The sequence below is a fragment of the Zymoseptoria tritici genome, chromosome 13 (genome assembly GCF_000219625.1).
Source record: "Zymoseptoria tritici IPO323 chromosome 13, whole genome shotgun sequence".
Classification (NCBI taxonomy): domain Eukaryota; kingdom Fungi; phylum Ascomycota; class Dothideomycetes; order Mycosphaerellales; family Mycosphaerellaceae; genus Zymoseptoria; species Zymoseptoria tritici.
The window spans coordinates 807,964-821,704 of record NC_018206.1 but is presented as its reverse complement, the minus strand read 5'-3'; the positions used below and the strand labels follow the sequence as shown (position 1 = coordinate 821,704).

The 13,741-nt window shown below is 54.5% G+C and overlaps 6 protein-coding genes across 6 annotated transcripts; all 6 read right to left on the bottom strand.

The window, feature by feature from the left end:
• Positions 1-379: 379 nt before the first annotated feature.
• On the bottom strand, positions 380-1,390 carry MYCGRDRAFT_88477 (uncharacterized protein; the record flags this gene model as incomplete). The annotated part of the gene is made up of 1 exon (XM_003847583.1): positions 380-1,390. The coding sequence occupies one exon, from the start codon at positions 1,388-1,390 to the stop codon at positions 380-382; it is 1,011 nt and encodes a 336-aa protein (XP_003847631.1).
• A 462-nt stretch (positions 1,391-1,852) lies between these two features.
• Positions 1,853-3,567, bottom strand: MYCGRDRAFT_77935 (uncharacterized protein; the record flags this gene model as incomplete). The annotated part of the gene is made up of 2 exons (XM_003847582.1): positions 1,853-2,101; positions 2,176-3,567. The coding sequence occupies 2 exons, from the start codon at positions 3,385-3,387 to the stop codon at positions 1,853-1,855; spliced, it is 1,461 nt and encodes a 486-aa protein (XP_003847630.1).
• Positions 3,568-4,186: 619 nt separating this feature from the next.
• MYCGRDRAFT_25106 (uncharacterized protein) lies at positions 4,187-5,176 on the bottom strand (the record flags this gene model as incomplete). The annotated part of the gene is made up of 1 exon (XM_003847581.1): positions 4,187-5,176. A coding segment is annotated over one exon (990 nt), but the record flags the coding sequence as incomplete, so codon positions are not given.
• A 2,362-nt stretch (positions 5,177-7,538) lies between these two features.
• On the bottom strand, positions 7,539-9,069 carry MYCGRDRAFT_77930 (uncharacterized protein; the record flags this gene model as incomplete). The annotated part of the gene is made up of 1 exon (XM_003847580.1): positions 7,539-9,069. One exon carries the CDS (start codon positions 8,628-8,630, stop codon positions 7,539-7,541), a length of 1,092 nt encoding a protein of 363 aa, XP_003847628.1.
• Positions 9,070-9,340: 271 nt separating this feature from the next.
• Positions 9,341-10,775, bottom strand: GEL4 (beta-1,3 glucanosyltransferase; the record flags this gene model as incomplete). Its single annotated transcript, XM_003847579.1, has 2 exons — positions 9,341-10,257; positions 10,313-10,775. 2 exons carry the CDS (start codon positions 10,773-10,775, stop codon positions 9,341-9,343), a joined length of 1,380 nt encoding a protein of 459 aa, XP_003847627.1.
• A 1,590-nt stretch (positions 10,776-12,365) lies between these two features.
• MYCGRDRAFT_101897 (uncharacterized protein) lies at positions 12,366-13,451 on the bottom strand (the record flags this gene model as incomplete). Its single annotated transcript, XM_003847578.1, has 1 exon — positions 12,366-13,451. One exon carries the CDS (start codon positions 13,449-13,451, stop codon positions 12,366-12,368), a length of 1,086 nt encoding a protein of 361 aa, XP_003847626.1.
• Positions 13,452-13,741: the final 290 nt, after the last annotated feature.

Here is a 13,741-nt window from a genome sequence, read left to right as displayed (position 1 = left end):
TACAACCACGCAGCCCAACGGCACACCCATATCCCCGTCCAAAACGGCACACTCAGTCCCGCAGCCATGCACTTCCTTCCCGTCTTCATCCTCCTCCTCACCACCACCTCAGCCCGCTACTCCCGCTGCGTCTGCCAGTATCAATACGGCTCCGATGAGGTATTCTCTGCTCTGCTTTCTTCTCGATACGACCGAGCGGGAAAGGAGTCCTCGACGATCAGTGCCGTCCATGGATCGGTTTTGTGCGAAGAATGGCCGTTGGCGTGGTACTGCGACCACCTGCGGTCCTGTGGCCACTTACCGTAGCAATTGGAGCGCGTGACTTTCCCATTGGGCGTACTCCTTTCGTTCAGCAGCCTCCGGTCACAACTCCGTCCTATTATGATTTTTCATCGCTCCCGTACTTCCCAACCAGAATCCTCATTATCCCCATCGCCCCACTTCGATATCCGCCACCAAACATCGCATGATGGTTTAGATGGTGATACAGCTCGTACAATTTGATCCGATCGTCATACTCCTCCTTCGGTTCTGTCTTCGGCACCAATTCATGATACTCCCTCATGAACTCCCCTCCGAACCCGCCGAACATCTTCATAATACCCAACTCGTACTCCGAATGTGCATAGCAAGCCGACGAGTCGAAGACCACATCTTCCGGCTCTGCCATACCGGGCAACTTGCCCCGAGAAGCGTTCCCAGACCAAAGATCACCGTGGACAACGACGGGTGTGACGCCTTTGCCACCATCTAGATGGTTGTCGCCAATGAGGCGCGGCACGACGCGAGTGCAAAGTTCGTCGACCATATTGCTCATCTCGGCGTCTTTACCCTGATTTCTCTCGGCTTCGCGGACGATGAAGCGGAGGCGGGAGTTGGCGTAGATGTCCGCCCAGGAGGAGGAGAAGGTATTGTCTTGCGCTGTATCTCCGCAGCAAGTCTGGACTGGGAAGCCGAATTGAGGAGCTTCATAGCGCTCCGGTATTGGAGCGGGAATTGTGTGGAGTTTGGCCAATTTTTGGGCGAGAGATGTCGGACCTTGGCTTTTCCCTCTGCTTCGACCGCCGGCGCTCAAATCCAGGAACTCCGTAAGTAGGAAGGATTTCCCAGGGGTATCGATAAATTCGCCATGTCCGAAGGATTTCGGGCACATGGAGGGCACGGCGGTGCTAAGAGCGTTGAGTGAGGCGTGCTCGCCTGCGAACATGAGTGCAGCCGAGGGACCACGCCCAGTCTTGAGGAAGTATTGCGTGCTTGTCCCATCTTCGTTGGTGATCGTGACTTTGGAGGCCGAGGCGGAAGAATCGCCGCCGCCGATGGAGGATATCTTGCTGGAGGTCGAAGGAGAAATTGACAGGAGCTTTATCAGAGCGGGATCCAGGGTCGCCATGCTGGCGTTTCCGCTCTGAAGTTTCGACTTGTGTATACAGAGGATGGCTTCGTGGCTTCAGAAATGGTTGTTTCGAAGAGAAAGGACGATGTGAGTGCAGAGATGTGAGGTGATGTCAGTCGCAAACGGAGGAAGAAGATCGGCACTCAGCTTCCTAGGTTACCGTACAACACACAGGAAGTATTCATTATTCTGCAGGAGGACAGGAGAAACGAGACAGCGGTATACTCGAGGCAGAGACCAAAGATCAAGACCACAGCATTGTCGACGACGAAGTATGGACTTCGGCAGAACTCCGGCTCAACAGTTGTCTTTGGCCGTCCTCCCTGAAATGTACTACGCAATGACAAGGACATGGACCTCGCCGGACCCATTCGCAAGCGCAGTAGTATCTTCACATCTCAGAAAGCTCGCGAAGGCCAGCGCCTGCCCTCACAGCCCCGTTGATGGACCGTCCCTCTCTCAAACTGGTCCCAAAACCTCCTCAACAACCTTGACCATCTTCTCCACAATGAAGTCCACATCCTCCCTCGAACAATTGTACGCCGGCGCCACAACGATCACATCGCCATCTGTTCCATCCGCCACGCCTCCGCCGGGTAGCAGGGAGATGTCGAAGCCTGGACTCATGCCGACCGCGTGGAGTTGTGCGGCCAACTTTCGAGAGGCGGGGAAGGGTTGTTTCGTCTGTTTGTTTTGTACGAATTCGATCTGAGGTCGAGGAGGTCAGTTCGTGAGCGAACAGGAGAGTGGGGAAGGGGATGGTGAGAAGGGAGGATACTTACGCCCCACAGAAACCCTCTGCCTCTAACATCGCCGACATTAGGGTGGGCTTCGAGACGCCGCTTGAGTTCGCTGCCCAAGTACGCTCCCAGATTTTTGACGTTCTCGACTAGTTCTTCTTCTTCGATGACGCTCTGCACTTCCAACGCCGCTGCGCAGGCTACCGGATGTCCCTGATACGTCTGGCTGTGCACAAAACTTCCCGTGCCCTTTTCAAGCACCTCAACAACGCTCCTATTCACAAGCAACGCTCCAATAGGTTGATATCCAGCTCCCAGTCCTTTAGCGACAGTCTGTAAATGCGGAACGGCATCGCCCTCTTCCTGTTGCCAGGCGTGAAGAGAGCCTGTACGTCCCATACCGCACATCACCTCATCGAGAATGAGGAGAGCGCCATACTTGACACAAAGCGACTTGAGGCCAGAGATGTATCCCCGAGGTGGAGGAACGGCGCCAAGGGTAAGGCCCGCCATCGTTTCGACTACCACACCACACACCGTATCTGGTCCAAGACGTTGGAACTCGTCTTCGACTTCCTCCAACAAGCGGGCGACGTAGTCGGACTCGTCCTCTCCATCCCGCATACCACGATACACATGCGCCGGCGAAACATGCGTAGTATTCCCGCTCAGCAACGGAGCATACATCTTCCTCCTCGCAACATGCGACCCAACTCCAAGCGCACCAAGCGTATTCCCATGATACGACTGCTTCCTCGCGATGAAATTAGTTCGCTCAGGCCGAGGAGTGGGAAGTTCAAGAAAATACTGCCTCGCCAATTTCAACGCCGCTTCAACCGCCTCCGTGCCCGAGGAGACGATGAATGCCTTCGTCATCTCACCACCTGTGGAAGCGACCAATTTCTTCGCCAGAGCTTCCGATGAGGGGGTGGAGAAGAACGGCGAATAGACGTATGCCACGCTATCCAGTTGCTTCAAGATCGCTTCGCGGACGCGAGGGTGGGAGTGGCCGAGACAAGCGACCGCCGCGCCGCCGGTTGCGTCGAAGATTCTCTGGCCGGTGGTGGTTGTGATGTAGTTGCCTTTGGCAGAGGTAATTTGCGAGGGGTTGGATTTCAGAGAGGCGTGGAGGATTGAGGATGAGTAGGGCTTGGAGGTGGGATGTGGGAGTGAGGCGATGGCTTGGGCTGTTGTGCCGGTTTGTGTAGGGAGTTGATCGGCTGTCATGGCCGTGGTAGTTGTGGTGGTTGACATGTTGGCTTGTTTGCTGGGTGGATGCGCTGCTAGATCGATTTGTCGCTCTGTTGTGAGCGATTCTGGGGCCTTGCCGGGAGTTTTTGAGTCTACAAGTCGATGCGATATCCTCGTCAGAGAGCTCTGGTATTCTTCCAGCGGTATCCGTAGTCTCGAAGCTTTGATATGAGTACTCTTTTGTTTGAGCTAAAGATACTGGGAGATTGAATAGTGCGAAGACGTGGTCTCTGAGCGATAACGCAGCATCGCAACCCCGCCTGCACGGCATACTAGGTACCTGCATGAAGCTCCACGATACTACCGCAGTCTTGCCCGAGACGAGGTGAAGTTGGCCGTGGTTTCTCCATAATGCCACAATGGGTATCTGGATCCGAGTTGGCCGAAGTCGGAGAATTCTGTTGTTGAAAATCGAGTAGTCTTCAGGTCTTGTGACATGTTCCAGATAGCGAGCAGTATCAGATGGTAATGGCTATCCTCTGGTCCGAATGCGCATGCAAGACAGGCAAAAATAATGCCGTGGATGCTATCCGTGGCCATGGAGATCAACACAGCTGCGTCGACGGATCGCTGCACGTTTTGGCTCCGTCGTGTTCTGGCGTTCATCGTCTTGCTTGTGATGCGTACCGCTGATTTGCTAGAGCAAAAGTTGTCGTTAGGATTTGGTATCGAACATCTATCATTTATCAGCAATGCATTCTCAAAATCCACCAGCCGTGCAATTCCCATCCATCACCCTTCCATCGAAGACTCCTCAGTCCTACTCCTCCACCCTGCCACCCGCCTCCTCAATCCCCAACCTGACCGCATCCCAAACCCCATCCACCGTATACTCCGACGCTTCACTCGGCGCCGTCCCCTCCCTCCACACTCCCGTCTTGACCAATACACTACTCCACCGCACCCCACTCCCACTCTTGTACCGATTCGCACCTTTGATATCGCTTTCCGGATTGTCGCCCACCATGAAAACCCTCCTCAGCGGCGCATTAAGCCCCACCTGGCCCACCAATCCCTTGCGATACCTCATCAATATCCTCTCCGCGAATTCGTACGTTCCTTGATGTGGTTTGCCGAACGTTTGGGTGTTCGTCAATGCCGCGCCGTTGGTAGCTGCAGCCCACAGACCGGAGAAGGCAGCGGCGAATCCGCCTTGACCGAGGCGGGAGGCGTGGTAGGAGGAAGCCCACCACAGGTCGGGGTTGGAGTAGTAGAGTGGTGGAGGGGAGTCTTGGAGGTAGCCGTTGTTCGGTAATGACGTGTCGCCGTTCTTGGAGGATAGAGTGCCGATGTAGCCTGCGTGGGAGAGGAGTGTGTCGAGGATGATGGATGCGTCCAGGCCCCAGTCTCGAGGGTCGTTGTAGACGAATATGGCGTCGATTTTGAGGCGAGAGGTCAAGTCGTGGGTGATGTCCGTGGCTATGGGGTGGGGGAGAGGTTTGGCGAAGGAGGAGTAGTAGTCGCGAAAGACTTTGGCGAACGGCCAAATGTCGGGATATGCGGTGAGGATGTCCCCAGGTGTGACCACGCTCTTGAAGCCATATCCTTCAGCGACTCTTTGACATTTATCCCGGTCTCCTCCTGCTACGAGCACGGTTTGGTCGTGGTGGTGGGTCATGTCGGCGAACGGCGTATGGGACTGGATGAAATTGGAGGTGGAGAGTGGGACACCGAGTTTGTCTTGGAGGTCTGCTACTCGCTCTTGTTCGGATTTGCCGCCGCCGTTGGTGAGGAGGATAAATGGGATTCGTTTGGATTGGAGGTAGGTGAGGGCTTTAGTGGCACCTGGAAGGGCGGCGGAGGAGCGGAGGAGGACGCCATCGATGCTGGAGTGCGGAGTCAGCGGGTGCTTGTGTGGTAGGATATGTCCTGTCTCACTCGAAAGCAAAGGCGTAATCAGGTGGTGCTGGAGGTTGTGATATGGGAGCGTTGTGCAAGCTCCGCCGCCATTGTCGGTGAGGAGCGAGCTGCTGACATCGCAGAGACCGAGAGACAATGGCTCTAGGAATAGAAGAGGATCGTAAGACCAGCGGCCGGAGCGGAGTTGCCATATGCGGCAAGAGGAGGAAGAGGAAGAAGAAGTGAATGTGAATGTGAGTGAATGTTTATGAAAGTTGACGCCATTGAAGCCGGAGGCAGGTCCGGCGGATAAACTAAGGTACCACTTCATCCGGCGCTTGCATGTGAAAGGCGGTGACGCTTTCCTTCCTCTGCGGTGTCCATCGACCGACTTCCGTTTCTGCGCCCGGAGCTTGATTCAAGGACACCATCGCGGCAATCGAAGTCCGACGTGGAGGTTATCTGCGACTACGTTGTGGATCATGCGGATCAATATCGAGAACAGCAACGGCCAGGGCAAGAATAGGTATGCGGCCGGAGACTTGCATGGTTCAGACTCGACGAATCAGGCAGTCTGAAGACCCTCAATGGAGTCAATACTCTCGTCTATCATTGCATGATCCGGATAGCATGCGATGATCATCTCGAATGCCGATTTGCTCCACCGATCGACCAGGGAGAGATGATCAGGAGAGGATGTCAGACCATGGCCTGATGTTCCGCCCGGCTACGACCATCTCGATGTTCAGGCTTCAGCTCTCGCGGCCCGAGCAAAGATCGGTATCCGCCCTGGAACAGGACGATACCGACAATCTGGCGCCAATGCAAGCTCAAGAAAAATGGCGACATCTGTCCGGCAAGGACGTGTGCAGAGTGATCGACAACTGGCATTGGTGTCTGCGTACATTGTGAGCGCATCGGAGTGGTCCTCCTCAAAGGCAGACACAAGGCGAGTTCAGAGGCGGATTGGCCCACTGCCAGATGATCTCGCCGTCCATGATCCCGCCAGGTATGACTTGTGACCACTTCATACGTTCAAATGCGTGTCGGCACCTTCGAGCCCTCGGCATGCCATCGAGCACGAGCTGTGAGAACGCGTGTTCGCAGGGAAGTGTCCCAACAAATGATTCTACCTTGACCTGATCGTACCCCTGACCATGCAACCCGATGTAACCACTTCGATGCGGTCCCAACTTTCCCGAGAATGCGAGATCATTCGATGCGACAGGCCCGAGGTCACTCCAAGATTGGGACCGTCAGCAAGCACACGTAACACTTCTCAAGCTATCTATACAAGAAACATCTCGGTCGCCGTCCAGCGAGTGAGACGATTCTTCCGCGCAAACCACTTGACTGGCTCCCAAGCGCAACCCTCATTTGGAGACATTTCTTCTCTAGGATCCGTCCACTGGCTCCCAACCGCAAACATCATTTCAAGCCATTCCTCCTCCTGGATCAGTCGTCTGGCTCTCAAGTGTAGACATCAAGCGCTCCACCACCGCTCCACCACCGCTCCACCACAAACACTGCAGCACTTCCGAAACCATCGAGCACCGCCGTCTCCACCATCATCCGGCAAATATGAACATCAATCTCGGCCTCCTGTTCTCCACCCTCCTCTTCGCCCTTTCCGCTTCCGGCGCTCCTACTACTCCCCCTCCGGATACGTCCGACGGTGGATGCGAACGGGGAAGGCTCGCGACTTGCCCATGCGTACGACTCCCTCCTTAACCTTTGTTAGATTCCCAAAAACAGTATACGCTGACGTCTTTGGTTCGCTCAGAGTGCTGCCGCAAGAGCAGCCCACAACTGCTAAGCGGTTCAGCAAGAACAGCCCACAACTGCTGAGTGATGGCGTACTCTCGATCCTCTTTATGTTCTCTCGAGTGGGCGGAGATTCGAGAGGACGGTTCCAAGAGAAGAAGAGGAGAAGAGGAGGAATATGCGGAGCAGTAGAGTCGCTGTGGCACGGGTTTTGTTGGAACCTGACGACTTTGGCGGGCATTTCATTTATCGTGTTTCTTTTCCATTCGCCCAGACAAGGAGGTCGACTTCATTTCTCATCAGCTATACAGGCTTCCGCTCAATTGACGAAAAATGCTTTTCGTCTCATCGCGGAGCGGGAAATCTCAAGCGATTCACCCCAATCGTGTGCAAACTGCTCGTGCCTCCAAAAGCGCCCTTGCCTCTCCAACATCCGTCCAGTGAACCCTCGTCCATCGACCGGACTGCCATAAGTTCCCACAGACACATACAAAGCAGCCCCTTTCTCATCTCGACATCATCATTCTTTTCCCTCCTCCCTCCTCCCCCCCTCAATCCAACCAACTCTCGTAAGCACACACAGCACTCTGTCCCCCCAAATGCACAAAAAGCACATTCTTCGCACCCTCCCCTAATCCTCCCTCTTTGATCAACGCTATCAACCCCGCCATACTCTTCCCCTCATAAACCGGATCCGTAATCAACGCCTCCGTCCTCGCGGCAACCTTCATCGCTTCAATCGTGCTCGGTCCCGGTAGTCCATAAGTGCCCTCGTGGAACCTCTCGTCCAGCACGACATCCTCTTCCCTCACCACCAAGTCGGGGTCAAGAGCAGCAGCGGTGGCGCGAGCAATGCGTAAAACTTGAGCACGAGTCTCCTCCGGCTTACCACTCGCGTCGATACCGATTATCCGTCGTCCGCGCCCTTCTGCTACGGCGCCGACGACGAGCCCAGCTTGCGTGGACCCCGTGACGGAGCAGACGACAAGCGTATCGTGGAACGTTTGGAGTGCGAGTTCCTGCTCAGCGAGTTCGACCACGAATTCCACGAACCCCATGCCGCCGAGGGGGTGGTCGGATGCTCCAGCGGGGATGTAGTAAGCTTTCCCTCCTTTTCGCTTAACTTCTTCGCAGACCTCCTTTGCGGTGGATTTGTGGCCTATGCCGAAGTCCTCGCCTCCTTCACCTTCACCTGTAGACGGTGGCAGAACTCTCACATCTCCACCCATTAGTCTCGACAATAATATATTTCCCACCCGTCCGTATCCCGGTTGAGCAGCCTCCGGCACAGGCACCCAACTCTCCTGCACAGTAACGACTTCCAGTCCCACGTGTTTCGCTACAGCAGTCACAGCGCGAGTGTGGTTGCTCTGCACGCCTCCGATCGATACCAAGGTATCGCAGCCCTGGTCCAGAGCATCGGCGACGAGGTATTGGAGTTTGCGGATTTTGTTTCCGCCGCAGGGGAGGAAGGTGTGGAGGTCTTCGCGTTTGGTGGAGAGGGTTGCGATGGGGGAGTTGTGGGGTTTGAGATGGGCGAGGAGACGGGGGAGGGGTTGGATTGGAGAGGGGGCGAAGAGGAGGGGGGTTTTGGGGAGGGAGGAGAGGGTGCGGATGTAGGTTGGGGTGGTGGTGGTGGCCATGGTTGTGGTGAGTGAGGGTAGGAGTGTGTGGCTTCTGCGGGAGGGGAGCTTGTTGATGAGAGAACCTTGAGAGTTGGGGTATCTTGCGGATGATAGGTTCGTCTAGGAAGTCCCACGCCGGAGAAAGGAAGAGTAGATACCACTCCGCTCGACTTATATCAAGAAGCAGCAGGTCCGCAAGGTCCGATGATCGACCGTCGTAAAGCGGAGAAAGACGGATGTCAGTTGCCTACCTTGCTGGATAGCAGGTTAATTCCATGGAGCAGGTACAGTAGCACAATGCAGCACCAGGCCTATCTCATCGCTTGCAATCGCCGACAACGGCTTCCTGCAGCTGTAGTGCCAATGCCGAAGTCAAGCCAGGCGAGGACTTGGTCATAATTGTGATTCGTGTCAACGAGTTCCATGTCTGAGATGGTAGAGATCTGGAGATTTTGATGGAGAAGGCAGGAGCGGAGATCGTTGGTTGAAGAACGTTGGAAAGAAATACCAGGAAGAAAGATCATCCGTATGTCTCGCTCATGTCAGTGATCAAGATTCGATCGAGAAAGAGAAGACAACCTCTGTTGCGACGACTTTCTGTCCGCCGTCTATGCTAAACCACTCTCCAACACGCAAGCCATGCAAATGAAAAAAAAAACACCACAAATCCAATCTTCGCTCTCATGTTGACTGTACAACAACAACACCAACCCATCATCTCAACCCACTTACAACACAGCAGCAAAAGCAACCGCCAGCCCGACCACCATCGTCATGACCGCAACCTCCCGTCCATTCGCCGCGCCCTTCTTATCCCCTCCATTCCCAGATGAACCATTATTGTTATTCTGCTGCCCATCAACATCACTCTCACTCGTCGTCACACCATTACTCAAGTCCGGCTCCGTCTCGGACTGTCCACCGGCAGTCTGCGATCCATCACCCGCAAGTCCCACCGCCTTACCAGCTCCGTTCTTAATGTAGTCCGCAGCACCACTCGGGATCTCAGGAAGGAGATTCGTCGACACCTGCCAGTTCTCCGACTCAGCTGGGCACTCCATGACACTCGTCTGGCGGCGCGCACCGCCGTCGCCGGAGGGGTTGGAAGTCGCTTGGAAAGCCTGCATAAGAGCCGTGAAGTCGCGGTTCGGAGAGATAGCGCCGGAGGAGTCGACTTCCACGAGACCATAGCCGTTCGGCTCAACGGTGTATTCGTACGCCAAACCGCCGGAGTAGACGCCCGTCATGTCGGTCGAGTAGAGAGATCCGACCTCACCCCAGTTGCGTTGGTTGGTGATGCATCCGTACTCGGAGAGGAAGAGAGGGAGGGAGTAGTTGCCGTACAGCTGCACCTTCTGATCCCAGCCGGATTCTTCGAAGGAGGAAGGGTCGCACCAGGCGTAGTCGTTGAGCGCGAAGAAGTCGGCGCGGGCGGTGGCGTCGTCGCCGCAGGCGAAGTAGGTGGCTTGTTGGTAGATGTTTTCGGTCACGTCGGCGGCGGAGTAGCCGACGGGAATGGAGCGGGGGGCTTGGGCTTTGATGTAGTTTTTCATGTCGCGGGTGACGGCCTTGACGTACGGAGCGGAGTTGGAGTTGTTCTTGGCGTTGATGACTTCGTTGCCAGAGTAGAACATTGCGAGGTTGCCTGAGAGGCTTGTCAGCATGGTATTACACCAACAGCAATGATACATTGTACTCACTGTATCCAGCGAAAGCATCAATCGTAGCAAACACATTCTGCAAGTAAACATCGTTGTACGACTGATGCAGAGAGTCGATATCCAACCGATTGAGCGAGTAATCCGGTGTATTCGCATCCAACGTCAAGTAAATCCCCGCCTCATCCAACATCTTCATCGCCTCGTCGTGGTTGGCCGAGTTGTCAATCGTGTAGATTCGGATCGTGTTGATGCCTAGCTCCTTGAAATTCGCCACGTCGCGGGTGAAAGCTTCCATGTCGAGCATAGGATCGGCGGCGTCGGCTGCACCACCAGGTTGGTAGGCCACACCGCGGATGTAGAAGCGCTCTCCACCGGCGTAGAATGCATTGCCTTCGACGGTGATGGGTGGGAGGGAGCCTTGTTGGCGAGGAATGATGGCTGCGGTGACGGTGGTGGCGAGGGTGGCAAGCGCGATGGCGCTGCGTCCGATGACTGCCTTCATGTCCGTGGGAGTCGAGGTGTTTGTTCGAAAAGGTACAGGACTCGGAAGAAAGTCGGATTGGAAGCGAGAGACGAAAGACAGCGGGTATTAAGAAGAACGAGTGTGAGGAAGAGGAAAGGCGAAATGCAGCCAATACCTCGAGATGAGAAAGTTGTCAAGGAGAAAGAAACAGCAAAGCAAGATGATCAAGAAGGGGAGGCGAAAGACGAGAAGTGTTGACTCTGTTGAGAGGTGCCATTCGACTTATTTGGGAGGGGAGACGCGATTTGTGCCAAGTACCAAGATTCCCCTGCCAATACGCCCAGCGGTCTTGGAGGAGGACTATCCGCGTCAGCTAGAAATCTCGTGTAGCATGAAGATCTTGATGTTGTTTGCTGAGAGAGTTGCGGGCGGTGGAGATTCCGGACGGGGCGGTGGTCTACGAAGCCGTCTTTGCTGCTATTGTCCATGTCGGAGGAGGTGAGGTCGACCGTAGGAGAGAGATGTCAGCGTAGCGATGCCAAGGGTATGCCCGGTCTTCGTAGCATCACACCACCCATGCAGTGCATCGTATCCTCTTTGAATGTGTTTGCATGGTGTTCATTGTCTTGGTGGTGGAGTTGGAAGATTGCGAGTTGAAGGAAGTCGTAGATTCGATGGGCCTTGGCAGATTGTCTCGCGGGACGGAGCGTAAGACCCCTGTTCCGACGGAGCTTCAAATGGCCCACCCCGCTAAATTCCTAGTTTTGCGAATTCGCAGAATTAAACACTCTGTAGACTGTCGCCTTTTCGTATAGCGCGGCGCCCGACTGCCGGTCGTAGGCTCCCTAGGTCGCCGCGAGCTTTTATATAGTTTAGCCTGCCTTCTAAACTTAGTTATAATTATAATAGAAATGCATTAATTACCTCGTAAAGTTATTATAGCTTACGTTCCTCTATCGCAAAAGTTAGAAACTTAAACTTCGAACTTTAAATTCTAAACGAGGTTATAAGGATCGTAATAATAAGGATAGTACTATAAAGAAGCAACTTTTATCTTAGTTTTTAAAGATGCGATATATGTAAATAGCTTTGTGTTATACATTATAGGCAGAAGAAACATACGAGGCTCTATTCTACGTGTTGTAGACGTCGGTCTCGCTGCTGTTTCCAAAAATCCAGGAATTTGGCGGGGTAGGCCATTTAAACCTCCGTAGTTCCTCGTCGTAGTATAGAGTTTCCAACGGCGTTTATGCTCGGCGCGTCGCGTATTGAATGAGGCTGAGATGGTGATCGTCATTCGAGGCGCGGGATATGTCTTGGCTGTGAAAGAGAACTAGGTCGAGAGTAACAGGAGAGAGTTGTAATCAGTTCCTACCTAGGTAGAATTGATGCTGGGATATACGGAACTCGATGTGAGAGGCCACGACTTCTCTCGATGACTGCACCAGGCAGGCTTCTCATATTAATTCAATATATAGCATAGAAGAAGAACGAACCGCCCTCGAAGCCACGCTGTACAGAGCATCAAGCCATCTAAGCCAGAAGATGACGATGCCGGCCAACCTCGATCTTTCTCTATCATATCTCCATCATCTATCAATCCAACTCTTCCATGCCTCCCCTCAACCCTCACGCCGCAATCAGCACCCACAACAAAAAGAAAACCATCAACACCCCAAACATCTTCGCCACCAACCACCGATTCCCCTGCACTCGACTCCAATACTTCATCAGCTCCCTTTGCGCGCCATCCACATTATCCACCACATCATCCGTATTCGCGTCGATCCGCTGAATTTGCTCCGCTTGCTCAGAGACCATCTGCGCGAGTTGTCCGAAAATGCCTCCCAGTTCATTGATGGTGCGTTCGATCGCTTCGATGGCTTCTCCGCGTTGGGAGATGTAGGCGTTCGTCGAGGTTCCTTCTTCCATGAGTTGGAGTTGTTGTTGGGAGGATTGAGTGGCGGAGGAGGAGGAATAGAGGGCGGAAGAAGAGGAAGGGTCGAGTGAGAGGACGTCTTGGGTTTGTTGGCCGGGTTTGGGACTGCGGTTGCGGGAAGGCGGTTGGTAGAGAGGAGAATCCGTCCTGCCTGGATCGAGGCGCGCAGATGAGACGGCTTGGGGTTGTGATGCTTGTTGTTGGGTTGCGACGGAGGACACGAAACCTTCCTGTCGTGTGCGCGAGGCTTGGATGTTTTTGGTGCGCACTTCGAGGACTTCTTTGAAATTGACTCCCACGTCTGCGAGGCGGCCTTGTAGTAGGACGACGACGTTCTTGTTGTGTTCTCCTTCTTGCTCCGCTCCACCCTTTGATGCGCCACTGCCTCCCATGGTCGTCTGGCGCTGTAATTGCTGTAACGCGCCAATCTGCTGATTCAACCCAGCGAGATCTTGCTTAATCACATACGTCAACTCGGCGATCTCCACCGGCCGGTCGTCGAATAGTGTTTTCCGCTTCGCCAGTTCTCCCAATCGCTGTAGTTTTCCCATTGTCGCGCTGATGCCTCTTCCGATTCCCGCGGCATTGCGGGCGAATTCGCTGCGTTGTTTGCGCGTGGGTGGGGTGGATGTTCCATTTTGCGAGAGGAGGGGTTGGGATTGTTGCGAGGTGATGGGCGCGCCGGGTTTTCGTTGCCGGGCCAGAGACTTTTGTGCGGCGGTGAGGATGGAGCGGAATTCGGGCGTGCGGTCTTGGATCGAGGCGTGGGTGGTCATGGTGAGCATTTGAGGTCGGAGGGTCGTGGCCAGGTGGCCTGCTTGGAGGGAGGGTGGATTGAGGTGTCGCTGAGGATTGGGGGTATTCGCGGTGCTTAGAGGCGTCGTGTGGTATCACGGTATATGCGCGTCGTGCTGTATGCAGTGGTCGGTCTCACGATGGTATGGTCTCAGAGTAATTCCTTCCTGTCGTGGTCGTGCAGTCGAGTCGCAAAGAAGTTCCATCGGGAATGTTGCGCCGCGGACAAGGATGACCTGCGCCAAGGGGTCATGGGATCGAGGAAGATGAG